Source organism: Mustelus asterias, chromosome 12 (assembly GCF_964213995.1).
Source record: "Mustelus asterias chromosome 12, sMusAst1.hap1.1, whole genome shotgun sequence".
NCBI lineage: Eukaryota > Metazoa > Chordata > Chondrichthyes > Carcharhiniformes > Triakidae > Mustelus > Mustelus asterias.
The window spans coordinates 109,346,314-109,369,190 of record NC_135812.1 but is presented as its reverse complement, the minus strand read 5'-3'; the positions used below and the strand labels follow the sequence as shown (position 1 = coordinate 109,369,190).

Below are 22,877 nucleotides of genomic sequence, written 5' to 3'. Positions count from 1 at the left end.
CTCGCTCCCACGGGGGAGTGGGGAGAATGTGGGACTCGCTCCCACGGGGCAGTGGGGGAGAATGTGGGACTCGCTCCCACGGGGGAGTGGGGAGAATGTGGGACTCGCTCCCACAGGGAGCGGGGAGAATGTGGGACTCGCTCCCACGGGGCAGTGGGGAGAATGTGGGACTCGCTCCTACAGGGAGTGGGGAGAATGTGGGACTCGCTCCCACGGGGGAGTGGGGAGAATGTGGGACTCGCTCCTACAGGGAGTGGGGAGAATGTGGGACTCGCTCCCACGGGGCAGTGGGGAGAATGTGGGACTCGCTCCTACAGGGAGTGGGGAGAATGTGGGACTCGCTCCCACGGGGGAGTGGGGAGAATGTGGGACTCGCTCCTACAGGGAGTGGGGAGAATGTGGGACTCGCTCCCACGGGGCAGTGGGGAGAATGTGGGACTCGCTCCCACGGGGAGTTGTTGAAGTGAATAGCATCGATACATTTAAGGGAAATTAAACCAACGTATAAATTAGAACAGGTTGCAATAGGAGATTTAGATGAGGAAAGATGGCACAGGAATCAAGTGGAATATAAACAGCGCATGGACTGGTCTGGCTGAATTTGCCAGTTTCTGTGCTGTGTATCCTATCTACTCATGGGAGAGGATCTGAAAAGGGAGAATATAAAGGGATCTGGGGGCAAGAGTGCAGAAATGGCAGTCAGATAGATCACTTAATCAGAGTCTATAATGGTGCTGTTCCAATGGGTTGAATGACCCCCTATGCTCTGGTTTCTGTGATCTGAATTTAGAACAGGTAATAAATTCTCTCTGTCCCCATCAAACACTCCCAGGACAGGTACAGCACAGGCTCAGATACAGAGTAAAGCTCCCTCTACACTGTCCCCCATCAAACACTCCCAGGACAGGTACAACATGGGGTTAGATATAAAGTAAGGCTTCCTCTACACTGTCCCTATCAAACACTGATGTGGAGATGCTGGCGTTGGACTGGGGTAAGCACAGTAAGAAGTCTCACAACATCAGGTTGAAGTCCAACACATTAAAGGTTAATTCTTAACCTTTAACCTGAACATTCTTAACCTCTTCAAGGTTAAAGTTCAACAGGTTGGACTTTAACCTGGTGTTGTGAGACTTCTTACTGTCCCCATCAAACACTCCCAGGACAGGTACAGCACGGGGTTAGATACAGAGTAAAGCTCCCTCTATCAGTTGTATCTCAATGAGAGTTGAGCCTCTGGGAAAGGAGAGGAAAGCAGGTTTGTTTGCTGCTTAGTCAGAGGCTGCAGTGTAAATCAGGGCAGTAACACCTGGTTCTCCATCCAACAGGCTTGCTGTCCTACACCGAGTCCCAGCTGCTGTTTGCACTCTGCTGTATCCGTGCTTCCTGTCTCCTGCATGCTCGCCTGCTTAATCAAACTCTGCACTGTCCTGCACATTATTTTGAGCTGACGCCAGTTGGACGAATTCTGAACCGTTTCTCACAGGACATGGAGACGATTGATGATTGGATCCCGGCGTGTGTGGAGGACCTGCTGCTGTGCTTTTTTGAAGTGCTGTCCGCTATGCTGGTTGGTGCTGGCTTACTCCATTCCGCTCTGTCTTCTGCCCTCTGTTCCAATCGCTTGCCTGTACTTTTCCCTCCAGGTATTCGGGATGTGTCCTGAGAAGTCGATCTTGCAGAGCGTCCTGTCCCTTAGAAATAGTTTCTCTGATTGGTTAATCCGCTAACTGTAGCACACAGAATTTCAGATAAGTCCAGCCTCGATGGTGTTTGGTTTGGTGACTGCAGTTGGGATGGATACTGGGACTGAGGTGTGAGAGAGAGAGAGAGAGCATCTAATTTCCCTGAAACCAGAACCCAACACAAGACCCCAGTTTCAGAAGAGAGAATAAACCCCATATAAATAAAATATTTTGAATAGTTGTCATCACGGCTCCACCCCTCAAATTTAAATGTTCTTTAATCCCTTGCCCTTTGAACTGGTTCCAGTCTGTGTGCCAGTGTCTCACCCAGTCCCAGTTCTGACCTGGTCCCAGTATCTGGCCCAGTCCCAGTATCTGGCCCAGTCCCAGTATCTGGCCCAGTCCCAGTATCTGGCCCAGTCCCAGTATCTGGCCCAGTCCCAGTATCTGGCCCAGTCCCAGTATCTGGCCCAGTCCCAGTATCTGGCCCAGTCAGTCACTCCCAGTAACTGACTGAGTGAACCTTGCCTCATGGGGAAAGTGAGATTGGGATGAATGTGTGGGAGGAATTGAAGAGCTGAAGGCAGCAGTGATAATTAGCTTCTCAAATGATTTGTGTTGGCCTGGGTTCAGCAGATCTCTTGCTCCAGCATTTTCCTCTCACTTGCTCTCTCTGTCTCGCTCTCTCCCTTCTCCCTCTATCCTCTCTCTCCTGCCTCTGTCCCTGCAAGTCCAATACATCATGTTATTTGCACTTTCTTCATCCAATCCCTTTGCCACGATCAACCTCAGACTGAGAGGGGAATGTATTTTTCGGGATGTTTGCTGAGGGAGAGTCAGGTTTTGGTATGAGCTGCAGACAGACTCTGTTATAGCTCGGCTCCTGTTGCTTGGCTGGTCTTGGTAGTTTTGAAGGAGGAGTGAGTAATTGGGGATTAGGGATTTATCCAATTTGTACGCTTGAATCTACCGAGCCTGGGACTATCCCTGCAAATCAAAATCAGATTAACAAATCACCTGATCATTATCACATTGCTGTTTGTGGGATCTTGCATGTTAACCGCTGTGTTTGCTACGATATAAAAGTGATTACACTTCAAAAAGTACTTCATTGGCTGTAAAGTACTTTGAAACATTCAGTGGTTGTGAAACGCTGTATAAATACAGGTCTTTCTTGCTTTCTTTCCTCTCCCTGATGCATGTGGTTGTGCGCCCCTTGTATGTTCCCTGTGTCCTTTCATTATTCTCCCTCTTCTTGCACAGGGCTCTTCATGTTTGTGGCCTGCGGTCTGAGCTGGGCATACTGTATGCTCAAGGCCTCAGAGTTCCTACACCTCAACCTGCTTGAGCATGTCCTCTGTTGTTCTCTGTCCTTCTTCGAGTCGAATCCCACTGGGCGGATACTGAATCGCTTTGGTAAAGATATGGACATGATTGATGTCAACATTCCACAAAGCGTTGACATACGGATTTGCTGCCTCTGGTAGACACTCAGTCCTGATTATTCGCTGCTCATTGAGTCCAGCCTTTCCTCCTAGTGACTGCCCCATTGCTGCTCTTCTATTGGCTGGTTCAGGTAAATAAGACGGAGCTCTCAGCTGGTGGAACTTGGGAATCACCGAGAGAACGTGGAATATTTGGCTGGGATTTAAGTTAATTGTGACCTAAAGAGTGATCCTGCTGCTCCAGTGTCTTACATTAGGTGGGATGATGGAGGGTCCCGCTTCCAGCTCACTCCCATCTCTCCACCATTCCCACATTACCTCCAAATAGTGTGAGTGTTCAAGCCTCCCCCACCATCACAAGCTGATTATACCTGTGCTCTGCCTGAACTCTGTCACCTCCACACGGACTCAGTGACTCCAATCCCCGACTGGGAAGATTTAAGATCTGCCCTTTCTGGGTGAATGTCTCTGAGTGGCTGTGGACTGTATGTGGGAGGAGTAACTGAACACTTGCTCTCTGTATCCCTCCCCAAAATAATGTCTTGAACAATCTCCTAAATTACCTTTTACCCAACCCCTGTTATCCATTAGAACACAGACTTTTGCTTAATATTTATCTGGAACATGCAACAAGCAAATAGTTAATGTTGTTGAAGGTGTGTGTATCTGTCCCTGGGCATGTGTGACTGTTTCCTGACAGGTCTGTGTCATTGTATACTTGCCTGTGTTTGACTGATGTAACCATTCTACTCAATTCTTCCAAATTTTCCTTGTTTCTTCTATACTCCCAATCCTCTGTTGCCTCCGAGTCACTCTCTCCCTTCAGTCAGTTGCACTCTCGCCTCTTGAGTCACAAGTTTCTAGAATCAAGTCCCACTCCAGGACTTGAGCACAAAAATTCAGGCTGACACTCCTGTGCAATACTGAGGGAGTGCCGCACTGTCAGAGGGTCAGTGCTGAGGGAGTGCCGCACTGTCAGAGGGTCAGTGCTGAGGGAGTGCCGCACTGTCAGAGGGTCAGTGCTGAGGGAGTGCCGCACTGTCAGAGGGTCAGTGCTGAGGGAGTGCCGCACTGTCAGAGGGTCAGTGCTGAGGGAGTGCCGCACTGTCAGAGGGTCAGTGCTGAGGGAGTGCCGCACTGTCAGAGGGTCAGTGCTGAGGGAGTGCCGCACTGTCAGAGGGTCAGTGCTGAGGGAGTGTCACACTGTCAGAGGGTCAGTGCTGAGGGAGTGCCGCACTGTCAGAGGGTCAGTGCTGAGGGAGTGCCGCACTGTCAGAGGGTCAGTACTGAGGGAGTGCCGCACTGTCAGAAGGTCAGTACTAAGGATGCGCTGCAAGGTCAGAGGTGCCATTTTTTAGATGAGACATTAAGCCAAGGCTCCATTTGCCTGCTTGAGTGGATGTCGACGATCTCATGGCAATACTTTGAAGAAGAGTGCTGGGGGGTTAGGTACAGGGGAGATGTTAGGGGGAAGTTTTTCACACAGAGGGTGGTGGGCGAGTGGAATCGGCTGCCGTCAGTGGTGGTGGAGGCGAACTCAATAGGGACTTTTAAGAGACTCCTGGATGAGTACATGGGACTTAATAGGATGGAGGGTTATAGGTAGGTCTAAAAGGTAGGGATATGTTCGGCACAACTTGTGGGGCCGAAGGGCCTGTTTTGTGCTGTGGTTTTTCTATGTTTCTAAGAGCAGGGGAAGAGCAGCGAATTGGGACCCAGCAAGGGAGGAATGGGGTGGTGGTCACTGAGGGGTAGCCATTGTGAGCCTGGAGTGCCAGGCTTTACTTGGCAATCTCCACACAGCAGAGCTCCCCACCCACTAGTTAGACACCAGCGTAGACAGGAAGGAGGTTACTGAAGTTGCTCAGGCGAACTCCAGATAAGGTAGTCATCTGTCACCTTTCCCACCTCCTGCAAAATGGCCTTGCCCTTCTCAGCCTGTCTGTAAAAGCCGGTAACATTCAGTATATTGTTTCACAGGACTTCCTTCCACAAGTGTAGCCTCTTTTCTGTTACTATCTCTCGGGGTCCTCCTTAACCTCACCACTGTTTTTGACAATCGATTTTACCAATCTCCTCCTACCCCACTTGACTGCTGTCTGTTCCAGTGGGATGGCCTTATTGGTCCCAGTCTGTCCTGTCTGATTATAGACTCAGTGGCCTCCTCCTCCTCAGTGACACTGTCTGCTGATACAGGGACCTCCCCAGCACCCCTCCCAACTCTTTCTCACTTTCTGTCCCCACTTGCCTTCAGCAGCTGCAGTTTCCTCCACTTTGATGTTGGATCTTTGGTCACAGCAGCCACTCCATTCCTCTCCCCAGTAACTGAAGCAGGACCAGACTACTTTTCACTTTGGTTTCATATTTACAGCACAGGAGGCCATTTAACCCTCTATGCCACTGCTGACCCCAGGTTGTTTCCGACCACCTATCTACACCATCACTACGATGACTTATTTCCACCTCGGTAATGTTTTCTGACTTCATTCCTGCAGCAGTTTATCTGCTGAAACTCTCATTGCTGCCGTTGTTTTTCTCGGCTTGCCTATTCCATTTCATCCTGGGCTGCTCCTCCACATTCCACCCTCTGTAAAGTTGAGGTCACCAAGATTCACACCAAATCCCGTTCCCCATACCTGCTGTCCCAGGATTGGCTGCCAGCACAGGAAAGCTTTAACTTTCACCCCCCCCCCACCGTTATCTCTGCAATCTCCCCCAGCCCCACAACCCCGAGATTTCGGGGCTCCTCTAATTCTGGCCTCTTGTGTATCCCCCGTTATCATCTCTTCACCATTGAGCTATGGCCTAAGCTCTGGAGTTTCTTCCTGGTGAGTCTCTGCTTCTCCAGATCTTGATCCTTGTTTAAGGTGCTCCTTATAATCAAACTCTGACACAGCTTTTGGTCACTTGCCTCATTTATCTCCTTTTCTTGCTCGTCTGATTGATAATTGTTCTAGTCAGGTGACTTGGGGCATTATCCTTAATTGCAGGCGCTATATGAATTCAAATTGTGGATTTGACTGACTGCTCTCTGCACTGAGTTGTGAGTGTAGTCGGGGAAGCTGTGGTTCTGGCTGGGGGGCCTGGGGGGGTGGGGGGGGGGCGGCGGGGGCGCAGGGGGGGGTGGCGGCGGGGGCACAGGGGGGGGGTGGCGGCGGGGGCGCAGGGGGGGGGTGGCGGCGGGGGCGCAGGGGGGGGGTGGCGGCGGGGGCGCAGGGGGGGGGTGGCGGGGGCGCGGGGGGGGGTGGCGGCGGGGGGAGGGGGGTGGCGGCGGGGGCACAAACCGAGCAGGCAGAGGGGGCAGGATTTCTAATTTAGGGATTAGCTTCAGACTGAATAGAAAGCTACTTCCAGACTGACTGAAACTTGGATTATTCAAAGCTTCACACCAGTTTCTCGATAATCTCAGAACAAATGATTCCTTACATTTAAGCGTTGAGAAATGATGATTTATTTTGCTGCCCCTTTGAAAGGTGGCCTTGTCCGTCAGAGCTGCTGTCTAATCGAACCATCTCACACTTTTCTGAGCTTTCTCCTCTCTCCTTGCCTAACCTCGGCAGCCATGTTGCTTTGTGTCAGTTTTCTGAGCTTGATTGGCCACAGTTATAATGGGGAAATCGACCAGGAACCGTGCCCCTGGTCAGTGACTCCTGGCAGTGTGTGGGTGGGGGAGGGATGGAAATGTTTGTGTATCAGCGTGTGTGGAAGAGAGAGTTTATCTGTCCATAGAACAGGCCTGGTCTGATCTCCCACCCCCCCAGTAATCATCCTGCTGCTTGTGCACACTGCTGCTCTGATAGCCCACGGTGGGGATGGGGGGGAGGAAGGGGTGGGGGGGAGGAAGGGGTGGGGGGGGGGGGGGTGCAGCAGCTGGAGATCACTTTGACTGTAACTTTTCCCCTCTCTTTGCTGTAACTAGTGCCCCTGGTGATTTCTGTGCTGTTTCTGTGTGATTGAGTTAGCAATCAGCTTGATATTTTGATGATGTTACACACAGTCTCCCTTCCTTATTCTAACCACCGTCGTTATGTTTTTGCATTTTGATTTCTAAACGCCAGCGGTTCTATGTGGCCACGTCTCGGCAGCTGAAACGCCTGGAGTCCGTCAGTCGCTCACCGATCTACTCCCATTTCTCAGAAACCATCACCGGCTGCAGCGTCATCCGAGCGTATGGGAGGGAGAATTGCTTCATCCTCATGAACGACAACAAAGTGGATGCAAACCAGAAGAGTTACTACCCAGGCATTGTATCAAACAGGTGAGAGACAAGAGCCCGGAACATTGTAAAAGCCCAGAGCAGATATTACCCAGTTAGCCTAGACTCTAACTTTTACATTTGATTTTGGCATCAAGTTGAGCATAAGGTGTTTCACTCCAGGAATGATTCCAGTGACCCACTAGGAAACTTTTATCAAAACAAACTTTATTTAAGAATACAGTTAGAATATAACAAAAAGAACGAGCATAACTTTTACCAGTTAAAATACTTAGACATGGCAAAGTATAATATTTAATGGTTAGCTATCTCTGTTGTTCCAATTTAAAGCAATAGCCCATAGATATACACCCTTCAGAATTAGATAGCATAAAAACCAGTACGCTCATGTGATACTGGATTGTCAGCTTTTTAACACTTCTGGACAGAGATCCAGGCAGCAGTTTCCAGAGAAGGACCTATCCTCAAAACAGCAAAACTTTAGAGAGGTAAGAACATAACAGAGTCGGAATGAATGGGTGCTTTTCTGGTTGGCAGATGGTAACTAGTGACGTGCCGCAGGGATCGGTACTGGGGCCTCAACTATTTACCATTTATATAGACGATCTGGAGGAGGGGACTGAGTGTAGGGTAACAAAGTTTGCAGACGACACAAAGATAAGTGGAAAAGTGAATCGTGTGGAGGGCGTAGAAGGTCTGCAGAGAGATTTGGACAGGCTGAGTGAGTGGGCGAGGATCTGGCAGATGGAGTATAACGTTGACAAATGCGAGGTTATTCACTTTGGAGGAAATAATAGCAAATTGGATTATTATCTAAATGGAAAACAATTGCAACATGCTACTGTGCAGAGGGACCTGGGGGTCCTTGTGCATGAGACGCAAAAACCCAGTCTGCAGGTGCAACAGGTGATCAAGGCGGCAAATGGGATGTTGGCCTATATCGCAAGGGGGATAGAATATAAAAGTAGAGATGTCTTGCTGCATCTGTACAGGGCATTGGTGAGGCTGCAGCTGGAATACTGTGTGCAGTATTGGTCCCCTTATTTGCGGAAGGATATATTGGCCTTGGAGGGAGTGCAGAGAAGGTTCATCAGGTTGATACCAGAGATGAGGGGGTGTAGATTATGAGGAGAGACTGAGCAGATTGGGTTTGTACTCGTTGGAATTTAGAAGGCTGAGGGGGGATCTTACTATAAGATAATGAAGGGGCTGGATAGGGTAGAGGTGGAGAGATTCTTTCCACTTAGAAAGGAAGCTAGAACTAGAGGGCACAGCCTCAAAATAAAGGGGGGTCAGTTTAGGACAGAGTTGAGGAGGAACTTCTCTGAGGGTGGTGAATCTCTGGAATTCTCTGCCCACTGAAGTGGTGGAGGCTACCTCGTTGAATATGTTTAAATCACAGATAGATGGATTCCTGATCGGTAAGGGAATTAAGGGTTATAGGGATCAGGCGGGTAAGTGGAACTGATCCACTTCAGATCAGCCATGATCTTATTGAATGGCGGGGCAGGCTCGAGGGGCTAGATGGCCTACTCCTGCTCCTATTTCTTATGTTCTTATATATCTATACCAGTGGTTCCCCAGCACACCGGGGCACATTGGTATACCATGAACACTCCCCCACCCACACCCCCACCAAGTGGTCTCGGGGTAAGATTCAAAATGATTCAAAATTCACGTAACTAAACTAAAACTAACCTTCATCTTCGCCTTTTGGCCCTTCTTGTCTGTGCCGAACCATTTTTTGCCTAGTCCCACTGACCTGCACTTGGACCATATCCCTCCACACCCCTCTCACCCATGAACCCGTCCAAGTTTTTCTTAAATGTTAAAAGTGACCCCGCATTTACCACTTTATCCGGCAGCTCATTCCATACTCCCACCACTCTCTGCGTGAAGAAGCCCCCCCTAATATTCCCTTTAAACTTTTCTCCTTTCACCCTTAACCCATGCCCTCTAGTTTTTTTCTCCTCTAGCCTCAGCAGAAAAAGCCTGCTTGCATTCACTCTATCTATACCCATCAAAATCTTATACACCTCTATCAAATCTCCCCTCAATCTTCTACGCTCTAGGGAATAAAGTCCCAACCTATTCAATCTCTCTCGGTAACTCAGCTTCTCAAGTCCCGGCAACATCCTTGTGAACCTTCTCTGCACTCTTTCAATCTTATTTACATCCTACCTGTAACTTCCTGTTCATGTGGCTATCTAGATAAGTCTTAAACGATCCCAGCGTGTCCGCCTCAATCACCTTGCTTGGGAGCGCATTCCAGGCCCCCACCACCCTCTGTGTAAAATACGTCCCCCTGACATCTGTGTTGAACCTTGCCCCCCTCATCTTGAACCCGTGACCCCTTGTGTTCGTCACCTCCGACCTGGGAAAAAGCTTCCCACTGTTCACCCTATCTATGCCCTTCATAATTTTATACTCCTATTAGGTCGCCCCTCATCCTCCGTCTTTCCAGGGAGAACATCCCCAGTTTACCCAATCTCCCCTCATAGCTAAGACCCTCCATACCAGGCAACATCCTGTACTCTCTCCAAAGCCTCCACGTCCTTCTGGTAGTGTGGCGACCAGAACTGGACGCAGTATTCCAAATGTGGCCTAACCAACGTTCTATACAGCTGCAACATCATATGCCAACTTTTATATTCTGTGCCCCGTCCGATAAAAGCAAGCATGCCATATGCCTTCTTCACCACCCTCTCCACCTGTGCTGCCACCTTTAAGGATCTGTGGACTTGTACACCCAGGTCCCTCTGTGGGTCTATACTCCTGATGGTTCTGCCATTTATTGTATAGCTCCCCCTTACATTAGATCTACTGAAATACACCACTTGGCATTTATCTGGATTAAATTCCATCTGCCATTTCTCCGCCCAATGTTCCAGCCTATCTATATCCTGCTGTATTCTCTGACAATGTTCATCACTATCCGCAACTCCAGCAATTTTCGTGTCATCCACAAACTTACTGATCACACCAGCTACAAATCATTTATATATATATATCACAAACAGCAGAGGTCCCAGTACAGAGCCCTGCGGAACTCCACTAGTCACAGACCTCCGACCGGAAAAAGACCCCTCCACTGCTACCCTCTGTCTTCTATGGCTAAACACAGTAAGAAGTTTAACAACACCAGGTTAAAGTCCAACAGGTTTATTTGGTAGCAAAAGCCACAAGCTTTCAGAGCCTTAAGCTTCTCTTTCAGGTGAGTGGGAATTCTGTTCACAAACAGGGCATATAAAGACACAAACTCAACTTACAGAATAATGGTTGGAATGCGAATACTTAGAGTTAATCAAGTCTTAAAGGTACAAACAATGTGAGTGGAGAGAGCATCAAGACAGGTTAAAGAGATGTGTATTGTCTCCAGACAGGACAGCCAGTGAAATTCTGCAAGTCCAGCCAAGCTGTGGGGGTTACAGATAGTGTGACAAGAACCCAATAACCCGGTTGATGCCGTCCTCATGTGTGCGGAACTTGGCTATCAGTCTCTGCTCAGTGACTCTGCGCCGTCGTGTGTTGTGAAGGCCGCCTTGGAGAACGCTTACCTGGACTTGCAGAATTTGACTGGCTGTCCTGTCCACATTCTCAACGGGTGAAGAAGTTTCTCCAGAATTCCTGATTGGTTTATTTGTGACTATCTAATGTTTATGGCACCTCGTTAAACTCTGTCTACCCTGTCAAGCCCTTTCATAATTTTAAAGATCTCGAGCAGGTCACCATCACACACGCCCCCACCCCGACCCACCCCAACCTCTTCAGCCTTTCCTGATAGATATAACCTTTTAATTCTGGTAGCAATCTACTGAATCTGCTTTGCACCTTCTCCAGTATCTGTGTCCTTGTTGTAATAAGAAGACCAGCATTGGTCACAGAATTCCAAGTGTGGTCTAACCAAGGTTTGATACAAGTTTAACATCTTTTCAATGCTATCCCTCTGGAGATGAACCCCAGTGTTTTTTGCAGTTTGCGGTGGGTTTGGGCAGTGAACTGGAGTTGGGGGAAGCAGTACAGGCTCTGTCCCACCTCCTGACTCTCCTCCTGTTCCTCAGGTGGCTCGGGATCCGGATCGAGTTCATTGGGAATTGTATCGTCCTGTTTGCTGCTCTCTTCGCTGTGATAGGCAGATCCCACCTCAACCCAGGGATTGTGGGCCTCTCCGTGTCCTATGCCCTGCAGGTAAGGCCCCTCCCTCCCCCGCGCAACCCGCAAAACTTCACCTGTGCTTAACAGACAATTTAGGAAGTTGACTTTCGCAACCTCGAGATGTCTCAAAGTTCCTCAGGAGCAGTTAAGTATTTTTTAAATGTAGTTACAGTTGTAATGTGGGAAATGCAGCAACCAGTTTGTGCACAGCAAGATCCCACAGCAACACTGTGAAAAGATTAGATCACCTGTTTTTGTGATATTGGTGGAGGGATAAATATTGGTCCCAGGACATGAGGAGAAATCTGCTGCTCTTCTCGGATTTTGTCTGAACCGAGACATGGTCCCCCTCCCCCTCCCCCCGCCCCGTCTGGTAACATTCGACAACACAATTTAAGAGGCACCATAAAGTGAAGTTTATTTATTGGTTACAAGTAAGGCTTACATTAACACTGCGATGAAGTTACTGTGAAATTCCCCTAGTCACCACACTCCGGCGCCTGTTTGGGTCAATGCACCCTAATCAGCATGTCTTTCAGACTGTGGGAGGAAACCGGAGCACCCGGAGGAAACCCACGCAAACACGGGGAGAATGCGCAGACTCCACACAGTGACCCAACCCGGGTCCCTGGCGCTGTGAGGCAGTAGTGCTAACCACTGTGCCACCCACAGGAATGGGAGGAGGTATTTAGCCCCTTGAGCCATTCCTAACTCCTCACATCCACTTTGCTTCATTTCCCTCAACAATTAACCAAAATCTATCAATCTCAGATTAACAATTGGTCCGGAATCAATTCCAGTGTTTATTCGTTTCACTACTGGAAGGTCTGGTTTGAATGTTTGGACCCTGTCCCTTGGTCCTCAACTCCCCAAGCGGCAGAAATAATATCTGGTTTCAGGTGAATGACCTTTCACCAGAAGGTTAATCTCCTGAAACATTAACCCTTTCTCTCTGAAGATGCTGCTGAGTATTTCCAGCATTTCAGATTTCAGCATCTGCAGGAGTTTGATTTTCCAATAGTTTCTCTCTCCCTACTCTGTTCCCTTCAATATTCTGAAAACTTTGATCAGTTCATCCTGAAACCTTCTAAATCAGCTACGTTAATGATTAGATTACAGCTGACAACTCTGTAATCTGTACAACTCATTACTGCTCCAATCAGGTGTATCCAGCAATGACCCCACTGCAGCTTTCCTAACACCAGTGAGTGACCAGCTGGATTCTGCTTCTTCTCACCAGGAATTGCTGAGTTAGAGTCAGAGAGGTTTACAGCATGGAAGCAGGCCATTCGGCCCAACTTGTCCATGCCGCCCTTTTTTTAATCACTTAGGAGTCTTGTTTTGAAATAACAGAACATTCCCTCTGATCATTCAGGTTACCATGTCCCTAAACTGGATGGTGAGGATGACATCGGACCTGGAATCTAATATTGTGGCAGTAGAAAGAGTTAAAGAATATTCAGAAACTGAAACCGAGGTACGTGACCCAGAGTTGCAGCATTTTCACTTGGGGTGGGAGCAGTGTTTAGTTGAATTTTTTTTTGAGATCCAGGGGTTGAATGCTAATCGAGTGGGGCTGCTCTGTCTTGGATGGTGTTGAGCTTCTTGAGTGTTGTTGGAGCTGCACCCATCCAGGCAAGTGGAGAGTATTCCATCACACTCGTGGCTTGTGGATGGTGGCTAGGTTTCAGGGAGTCAGGAGGTAAGCTGCTTGCCACCAAACTCTCATCCTCTGACTTGTTGTTATAGCCAGAGTATTTATATGGCTAGTCCAGTACATTTTCTGGTCAATGGTACAGCCATTGAATGTTGGGGGGGGTGATTAGATTCTCTCTTGTTAGAGATGGTCACTGCCCGGTGTTTGTGGGATGTGAACGTCACTTAGCAACCCAAGCCGGAATGTTGCCCAGGTCTTGCTGCGTACGGGCACGGACTGCTTCAGTACGAGTCGTGAATGGTGCTGAACATTATAGTCATCCTCCAATGTCCCCATTTCTGACCTTACGATGGAGTAAGGTTATTGACAAAGCAGCTGAAGATAGTTGGACCTCAGACACTCCCCTAAGGAATTCTTGTGATGATGTCCTGAAAAGGAGATGATTGACCTCCCAACTCCGACCAGCAGAGAGTTTCCCCAATTCCCACTGACTCCAGTTTTGCTCAAGCTCCTCGATGCTACACTCAGTCAGACGTTGCCTTGATATCAAGGACCGTCACCCACAGCTCACCTTTTGAATTCAGCTTCTCTCTCCTCCCCTCCCCTCTCCCCTCCATGTTGAGACCAAGGTTGTGATGAGAAACTCAGTTCAGCAGCAAAGAGCAATATTAAAGGTCCCTGTCGGGAGATGGCGGAGGAGAATTTGATTGGGCAACATTGAGTGGGGAGCTCAGCACAGGGGAGGTGTAGAGTGGGATGCTGATTCACAATTTAGTCCATTAATCTATCTCTCCACCACCAACTCCCCATGGATCAACAAACGTGACTGGTGCCCAGTGTAGACAGTGTTCACCTGAATGTCTAATTGCAGGCTCCATGGGTGATTGAGAGCAACCGCCCACCAGAGTCCTGGCCGGAGGAAGGAAACCTGGAGTTCCATGGATACAGCGTGCGGTATCGAAAGGGCTTGGACTTGGTGCTTAAGGACCTCTCCCTGAATGTGCACGGGGGAGAAAAGGTGCGTGAGAAACCATCTCAATTGTCCAGAATCTCAGGGAGCCAGACAGACCGCACAGTAAAACACACAGTCCACACAGACTCTTCCTCACCTTCAGCTCATCCTCACATAACCTTCCTTTTCTTTACTTCTTGTCTGTTTACCCAGCTATTGCTTTACATTCACTCGAGTCTGGAAGCTGGATAAATAATCACATTGAGGTATTTCAATATTGAAATGCAATCATTTCTGTCCCACACTCCTGAATCCCTCGAGTAGGATTGGAATTTGCCGGGTTTGGGGGGGGGGGGGGGGGGGAGAGATGACCAGGGAGAAATCGGTGAGATATCAGGGCCCTGGTGACCTGATTGGATAGACATGATGTGGAGATGCCGGCGTTGGACTGGGGTGGACACAGTAAGAAGTCTCACAACACCAGGAACAGGTCCGAAAGCTCATGCTACCAAATAAACCTGTTGGACTTTAACTTGGTGTTGTGAGACTACTTTCTGTGATTGGATAGATGTGGCAATACAGTGAGCTTCAGGAAGGGTTGGTAATAGAAGGCACAGATTTAAGGGGAGATGGTAAAGTCACTGGATTGGTAATCCAGAGGCCCAAGTTAACGCTCTGGGGCCATGGGTTCAAATCCCACCCTGGCAGCTGGGTGAATTTAAATTCAATTAATTAATCTGGAATCAAAAACTAATCCCAGTAATGGTGACCATGAAACTATTATTGTCAGAAAATCCCATCTGGGTCACTAATTTCCTTTAGGGAAGAAGATCTGCCGTCCTTACCTGATCTGGCCGACAAGTGACTCCAAACCCACAGCAATGTGGTTGACGCTCAACCGACCTTTGAAATATTCTGTTCAAAGGAATTAGGAATGGGCAAAAAAATGAAGACAGAATAACTCAAGCAAAAGTATCAGGGACAGGAAACGGAAACCAAATAAATGCTGAAGGAAAAGGATTGGGGCAATGGGGAAAGAGCAGTTGGCGTGAGGTTCATTGGAAAGATCCTCTGTAAGATCCCATTGAAAGGAATCTGATCCAAGAGTGGATTTTTCAATAGCAGAACATGTAGACCAAAATGTTAGCAAATGGGCCAGTGAAGAGCTGGGTGTTTAGGAGCTGGACAGCATAGGGAAAGAAAGGTAAAGGTTTAATGAGGGTGAGGAGGTTAAGAGACAGAGTGGGGGCAAGGCCAGATATCTGCTGACATTTGTTACTAGTGGGTGGGAAAATACCTGCTGTTTGACTGGTCATTGAAGCAGAGTGAATACGGCAGCTTGGAACTGTGTACACTCCATGCCAGCTGTGCTGTTAACAGTGTGTGTGTGGTACGTATAGGTTGGTATCGTTGGGCGGACAGGAGCTGGTAAATCCTCGATGACACTCTGCCTCTTCAGGATCATAGAGGCAGCGAAAGGAGAGATAGTTATTGATGGGGTGAAGATCGCAGATATTGGGCTCCACGATCTCCGATCAAAACTCACCATCATCCCACAGGTAAGCACCAACATCAGACTCAAGGCTAGAAATTCTCTGCTGCGACCGAGAGTTATTTAATCTAGTGTTGACACTTGCTACATTACTGTTATTTGTCTATTCTGTACGCAGCAAACTTCCACAGACAGAATAACCAATCTATATGGAATAACGATGGCGAGGACGTGAGGAGAATTCCAACCCCTTCTCCCAAAATGACTGTTGCATCCACCAGAATTGGCAGAGAGGGTTAACACCTCAGATCAAAGACTGCCCCTCTGACAATGCAGCATTCCCTCAGTACTGCCTTCCCACATACAAACATGGCAGCACGGTGGCACAGTGGTTAGCACTGCTGCCTCACAGTGCCAGGGACCTGGGTTCAATTCCTGGCTTGGGTCACTGTCTGTGTGGAGTTTGCACGTTCTCCCCATGTCTACGTGGGTTTCCTCCCAATCCAAAGATGGGCGTGTTAAGTGGATTGGCCATGATAAATTGCCCCTTAGCATCAGAGGGACTAGCCAAGGTAAATGTATGGGATTTTGGGAATAGGGCCTGACTGTGTTCGTGGTCGGTGCAGGCTCGATGGGCCGAATGGCCTCCTTCTGTGCTGTATGATCCTATGATATGAAATAGGAGCAGAGGTAGGCTATTCAGCCCCTCAAGCCAACTCTGCCATTCATTATCATGGCTGATCTGTTTCTTTTCCTAATTCCCGCCTACTTCTGATAATCTTTGATTCTCTTGCTTAATAAGAATCTACCTACCTCCATCTTGAACATATTCAGTAACTCCGCCTCCACTGCCTCCTGAGGCAGAATTCCAAAGTTGCAAAACCCTCAAAGAAAACATTTCTCCTCATCTCTGTCCTAAAAGAGCAACCTCTAATTTTAAAATCATGCCCCTGGTTCTAGACTCTTCCACAAGAGGAAACATCTTTTCCAAATGACCGTTCAAAATCTTATATACCCGAATCACATCTCCCTTGCTCTTCTAAACTCCAGAGGAAACAATCCCAGTCTGTCTAACCTTTGCTGACAAGACAACCCACTCATTCCAGGTATCAATCTAGTAACCTCCTCTGAACCACTTCCAATGCATTTATATCTACACTAAATAAGACCAAAACTGCACAGTGTTTGCGAAGCGGTCACACCAATGCCCTGTACAACTGAAGCATAACATCCTTTATGTTGAATTCCTCACAATTAGCCGCCTTAATTACTTGTACCTGTATACTAACTTTGTGTGACTCATACACTAGATCACCTAGATCCCTCTGCACCTTGGAAGCCTGCAGTCATTCTCCGGTTAAATAATAATCTTTTTTATTCTTCCTGCTAAAAAATAACTTCACATTTGTCCACTTACTCAGCCTATATCTATTTGCAACCTCATGTCCCCTTCACAACACACTTACCTACCCATCTTTGTGTCACCTGCAAATTTAGTTACCACGCCTTCACTCACTCCCCTGATCTAAGTCATTAGTGGAAATTGTAAAATGTTGAGGCCCCAGTACAGACCCCCCCCCCGTGGGACTCCACTCACCACATCCTGCCAATCAGAAAGAGATCCATTTATACATACTCTGTTTTCTGCCAACCAATCTTCAATATATACGTTACCCCCTACATCAGGAGCTTTTACTTTCCATAATAACCTTATCAAATGCCTTCAGGAAATCCCAGTACAGTATGTCTACAGCCTCTCCTTTGTCCATAGTGCATGTTACTCCTTTAAAGAACCCCATAAATTGGTTAAACGCGATTCCTTTTTCACAAAACCATGCTGCGCTTCCAGATTACCTTAAGTTTCTCCAAGTGACCAGCTATAGCTTTCTTAATGACCATTTCTAACATCCTCCCCACAACAGACACCAAGCTAACTGGCCGAAAGTTTCCTGTTATTCTCTCCCCCTTTTTGAATAGAAGGGTTTATTTGCTACTTTCCGATCTGATAGGGTCTTTCCAGAATCTAGCAACTTGTAGAAAATTATCAACACACCCACGACCTCATCAGTCACTTCTCCCAAGACCTGAGGATGAAGTCCATTAAGACCCAGAGACTTGTCAGCCCCAGCTCCATCAGTTTGCTCAATGCTGCTTCCCTAGTGATTGTAATTTCACCAGGTTCCCCTCTCTCTCCCACCTCCTGATTTACAGACATTACAACAATGTTTTGTATCACAGAAACACAGAAACTAGAAGCAGGTGGAGGCCATTCGGCCCTTCGAGTCTACTCCGCCATTCATTTTGATCATGGCTCATCATCGAATTCAATATCCTGATTCCCCCTTCCCCCCCATATTCGTTCATCCCTTTAGCCCCAAGAGTTATATCTAATTTCTTCTTGAAATCAGACAGTTGTTTTGGTCTCAACCACATTCTGTGGTAGTGAATTCCACAAAATCACCACCCTCCGGGTGAAGAAATTTCTCACCTCAGTTCTAAAAGGTTTACCACTTATCCTCAAACTGTGACCCCCAGTTCTGGACTCCCCCACCATCAGGAACATTCTTTCTGAATCTATCCTGTCTAACCGTTAGAATTTGAAAAGTTTCTATGAGATCCCCTCTCACTCTTCTAAACTCCAGTGAATATAATCCTAACTGACTTAGTCTCTCCTCATATGACAGACCTGCCATCCCAGGAATCAGCCTAGTAAACCTTCATTGTACTCCCTCTATAGCAAGGACATCCTTCCTCAGATAAGGACACTAAAACTGAAAACAGTACTCCAAGTGTGGCCTCACCAACGCCCTGTACAATTGCAGCAAAACATCCCTATCCCGATACTCAAATTCTCTCGCGATGAAGGCCAACATACCATTTATCATCTTTACTGTCTGCTGTACCTGCGCGCTTACTTTCAGCGAGTGATGCACGAGGACTCTCAAGGTCTCATTGGGTATCTACCTCTCTCAACTTATACCCATTCAAATAATAATCTGTCTTCCTATTATTGCTACCAAAGTGAATAACCTCACATTTATCCACATTATACTGGATCTGCCATGCAGATGCCCACACACTCAGCCTGTCCAAATCTCACAGAACGATCTCTGCATCCTCCTCACAGCTCACCCTCCCACCCAACTTGGTATCATCTGCAAATTTGGAGATAAAACATGTAGTTTCCTCGTCCAAATCATTAATATATAATGTGAACAGTTGGGGTCCTAGCACAGATCCCTGCGATACCCCACTAGTCACTGACTGCCAATCAGAAAAAGAGTTTCAAGCAGTCCCTCAGATTTGAAGATGATTTGCTTCCACACTAAGAATGGACTGAGAATTCAATGTGTGACCTCCAGTCTCTGTCAAGGGGCTGGTGGGTGCTGTGTCTGGGCTGCCACGTGCTCCTTTTGCTGTCAAAGTTTGCCTTCAGCGATGACACATGGTGTTCAGCTCCTTCCCAGATACTTTTCTTCCACTTTGAGTGATCTCAGGCCAGCGATTCCCAGGTGTTAATGGAAATGTTGCTTTTTTTGAGGGTGTCTGTGAAGCATCTCCTTTGCCTTCCTGGGGCTTGTTTGCCATGTTAAAGCTCAGAGTAGAGTGCTTATTTCAGGAGATTTGTGTCAGGCATGCGGACAATGTGGCCTGTCCAGCAAAGATTATTGAACGTGGTCAACGCTGGGTATGTTGGCCTGAGCAGGAACACTGACATTGGTGCACCAATGGATATGCAATATTGCAGAGGCAGCTCTGGTGGTATTTCTCCAGTGTTTTGAGGTGCCTGCTGTACATAGTCTACGTCTCTGAGTTATATAGGAGAGTGCGTGTCACTACTGAGCGCGGTGCCAGTACAGCACTGGGGGTGACAGCCTGGATTCTGTGCTCAGGTCTCCGGAGTGAGGTTCAGATCCACATTCTGACTCATTCACAATAATGTTACCTACACTAGGTCTTGGCTATCCTCCTCCTCATTGAATAGCTCTAACCAGAGTAGGTATCCCACAGCTAGAAAAGGAGATGCACAGACCAAAGGAAATATAAACTAGTTACCAGGGTAGAGTCACACTGCCTCATTATCAAACTCTGCAACAGAAAGAACCTAAGGGCAAGACCTCTGCATTCTTACTCACTTTTGACCTGCAAGCTTCACGATCTTGACCAGCATCTAAAGAGTTACTAAAAGCCAAAGAAGTGTCCTTTCAATTTGGAACATGCATATTAAATCTAAAAGAGCACCATCTCTGTGGGTGGAATTGGAGAGCTGACTGATGCTGGGATCTGAGGGGCAATAGCCCCAGCTTCCCATTGCTCTAGCCTCCTAGTGTGTGTAATACTGAATCTAGCCACCAGCTGGCAATCGCACACCAATTTCCAGCACAGGACATCCCATCCCAATGGCTCAAACTTCCCGGAAACAGCACCGTCAGGATTCATTCCCTGCTTTCAGAATCCATCATAATTACATCCCAGCCCCCCAACACTAATCCATCTGATCTGTCTATTCAAGGACCCTGTACTATTCTCTGGAACATTAAGGATGAATCTCGACCCTTTCGATCAGTACTCCGAGGAGGAATTATGGAACGCTCTGGAATTATCCCACCTTAAACGGTTCGTTCACAGTCTGCCAACCGGGCTGGAACATGAATGTTCAGAAGGAGGGGAGAACCTCAGGTAAAGCCAGCCACAGGTGATAAACCTTTAGCAGCAGGTGCTTTGGGGCTGTGCAGACACACTCCTTTAAAGGGATTAAACCAGATTCACCTTCCCTCCCAATCACTCAGCGACTCTCCACATTCTCAGCCAGTTTGCAGGGTGACAGACCCTTAGGGACAAATCAACTCACCCACAGTTATCCACAGCTTTAATAAAATAAATAACCAGGCAGTTTGAAACAATGACTCATTAAAGTCAGCTGGTTTATTAATCTGATGGGATTATTTCACACAAGTCCAGGAGGGGTGCGGGGTGCGGGGGGGGGGGGGGCAGGGGATCCAAGGTCACTCAGCCATGCACTCACACTTAATGACTAGCCACACAGCCTGATGGTTAGAGGTTCACTGTCTGACACAACAGGAGTTTAACAGGCAGGAAGAACCAATCCTGACCTGATTAATCAGGTGAAATTAACAGCTGGAATTTGCTGCCATCGGTTCCAGGAACCTGAAGCTATGTCAACACTGGTCTTTCCCGCAGCAGCTCAGCAGTCAGCACCCCACCCCCCCAAAGTTACCATGGTAATGGCTGGAGGATAATGGCGGGAGGGCTGGAAGGTGGTAATGGTTGGAGGGCGGCAATGGCGGGAGGGCAATATATTCTCCTCTTCCTCCTGACCCAAGGCAATTGCTTAAAAACAAATGGCTTCTACTGGTGCCACACATTACCCTGAGACTGGGGCACCCAAAATTCATTCGACACAGAAAAGGAAGGAGGGAGTTAGAGTCCAGGAAATCTAACCTGAGCCTTCCTGCTTTCAGCAGCAAAGAGGCAGCACCGAGCTGGAATCTGCCCAGGTGTTTATGAGAATGGAACTGGGAGAGATTTGGGGAGTTTGCTCCTTCAATCTCAGGACTATTTAAAGCCAAGATTGGGATTAAGGCAATGCATTCAGGAAGGAGAGATGCAGCAGTGATTATGCTCCTGGAATAATGATTCACCAGCTGCAGAATTTACATAGTTAATAAAACCAAAAATATGAAGCTATTCACTAACGGCAGTCACGAAACTGTCAGTTGTTGTAAAAACCCATCTGCCTGTTATCTAGTCGAGCCCATGTGACCCCAAACCCAGGGGGCAAGGTGGTTCACTCCTAACTGCCCTCTGATGGAACCTAGCAAGTCACTCAGTTGAACTGCTAGTTCATCAGCACCAATAAATATTGGTCTTACCAGTGACAGCCATAAACTGTGCTGGACCTACCCGAGTGTGTTTGAATGGACAGGAAATACAATGTAGTCTTAAGTGACAACATTCGAGCCAGAATTAATCTCAGGGCCTCTGGAGGCTGCAAGTTCCTTCCTCTGATCTTTGTCCAGTGCTTGTGTATGAATGGTTTCAGATTCAGGCCCAGGCTAGGCTCTGACTCCTTCGCCAACATGTCATGTTCAGACATGAAGGTGAGCACTGGCTGGATATGGGAGCCAGTCAGTGATATCCCAGGAGCAGTCAGCATCCCTCCGCACACACAGCAGCAATCAGAATGACTTTCAAAATGAATGACTAGTTTTTTTCTGTGTAACTGAAAGGCCTGCTGCATTAATTATTGGATTTAAATCCTCGTCTCTCACCAGTGTGGGGCAAAGGCAGCTCGTGTGTCTTGCAAGAGCCCTCCTTAGAAAGACGCGGATTCTGATTCTTGACGAAGCTACTGCTGCTATCGACCTGGAGACTGATGACTTGATCCAGTCAACGATCAGGACCCAGTTTGAGAACTGCACTGTCCTCACTATCGCACACCGTTTGAACACAATCATGGATTACACCAGGTAAAGAGCGATTATCTCTCACAAGCTGGGAGTCAGGGAAGAGACCTGCTACCGCTTGACAATGTGACCATTTAGCATGGTGGGGGGCTGATGCTAATACAGAATCCTGTTTAATGATCTCTGCATGAACTTTTCTTTCCTGGCAGGGTGCTGGTACTGGAGAAGGGAAGGATAGCAGAATTTGATACACCGAGCAACCTCATTGCACAGAAGGGAATCTTCTACAGCATGGTTAAAGATGCTGGTCTGGCATAACCAAACCCATTGCAGAAATCCTGGGCACTGTGCAACAGCCTTGGGCAGTGACTTCTCTGAACTTGCAAAGCTTCAGATCTAATGGTTTCAAGTAACGCCAAAGACGACCTGTTCCAACTCAGGAGATAAAAACAGATAGGCAGTTTTTTTAAAAATCACCAAACAGCACTCTTTCTATTTTTGTACCTGGTGTATTTATACATTAAGCATTTAAATGCAGCAGTTTGATTTTTTTGTAAATATGAAGTGTGAGCTACAGCCACAGAAAATGATCCATACAGGACTTTGCTGTTTCAATAAAACAAGACTTTTGCTAAACGTGCAGTGTCCATGAACTTGTCTCAAGCCGATCTTCCAGCAGCAACTTGGTAAAAGGAAACAACTGAGGAACAGGCCAGTTCACTCTTATCACTGGTGTGTCCCAAACCCTCTCTCCCACCACAACTTCTCTGGTTAAGCAGGCCATACCCCAGTGCATAAGAACTTGTATTTATATAGCACCTTTGACATCCTCAATGTCCCAAAGTGC

General features: G+C 47.7%; 1 protein-coding gene across 2 annotated transcripts in view; it reads left to right on the top strand.

Annotated features, from left to right (window-relative positions):
• Positions 1–22,666, top strand: part of abcc3 (ATP-binding cassette, sub-family C (CFTR/MRP), member 3) — a 140,448-nt gene extending 117,782 nt beyond the window's left edge. For both annotated transcript variants that reach the window (XM_078225862.1, XM_078225863.1), the window contains exons 24-31: positions 7,189–7,388; positions 11,408–11,534; positions 12,877–12,978; positions 14,030–14,176; positions 15,511–15,669; positions 20,116–20,282; positions 21,899–22,093; positions 22,240–22,666. In XM_078225862.1, coding sequence (XP_078081988.1) covers positions 7,189–7,388; positions 11,408–11,534; positions 12,877–12,978; positions 14,030–14,176; positions 15,511–15,669; positions 20,116–20,282; positions 21,899–22,093; positions 22,240–22,348 — 1,206 coding nt within the window. In that variant the 3' untranslated portion in view covers positions 22,349–22,666. The remainder of the gene's footprint in view (positions 1–7,188; positions 7,389–11,407; positions 11,535–12,876; positions 12,979–14,029; positions 14,177–15,510; positions 15,670–20,115; positions 20,283–21,898; positions 22,094–22,239) is intronic.
• The last annotated feature ends 211 nt before the right edge of the window (positions 22,667–22,877 follow it).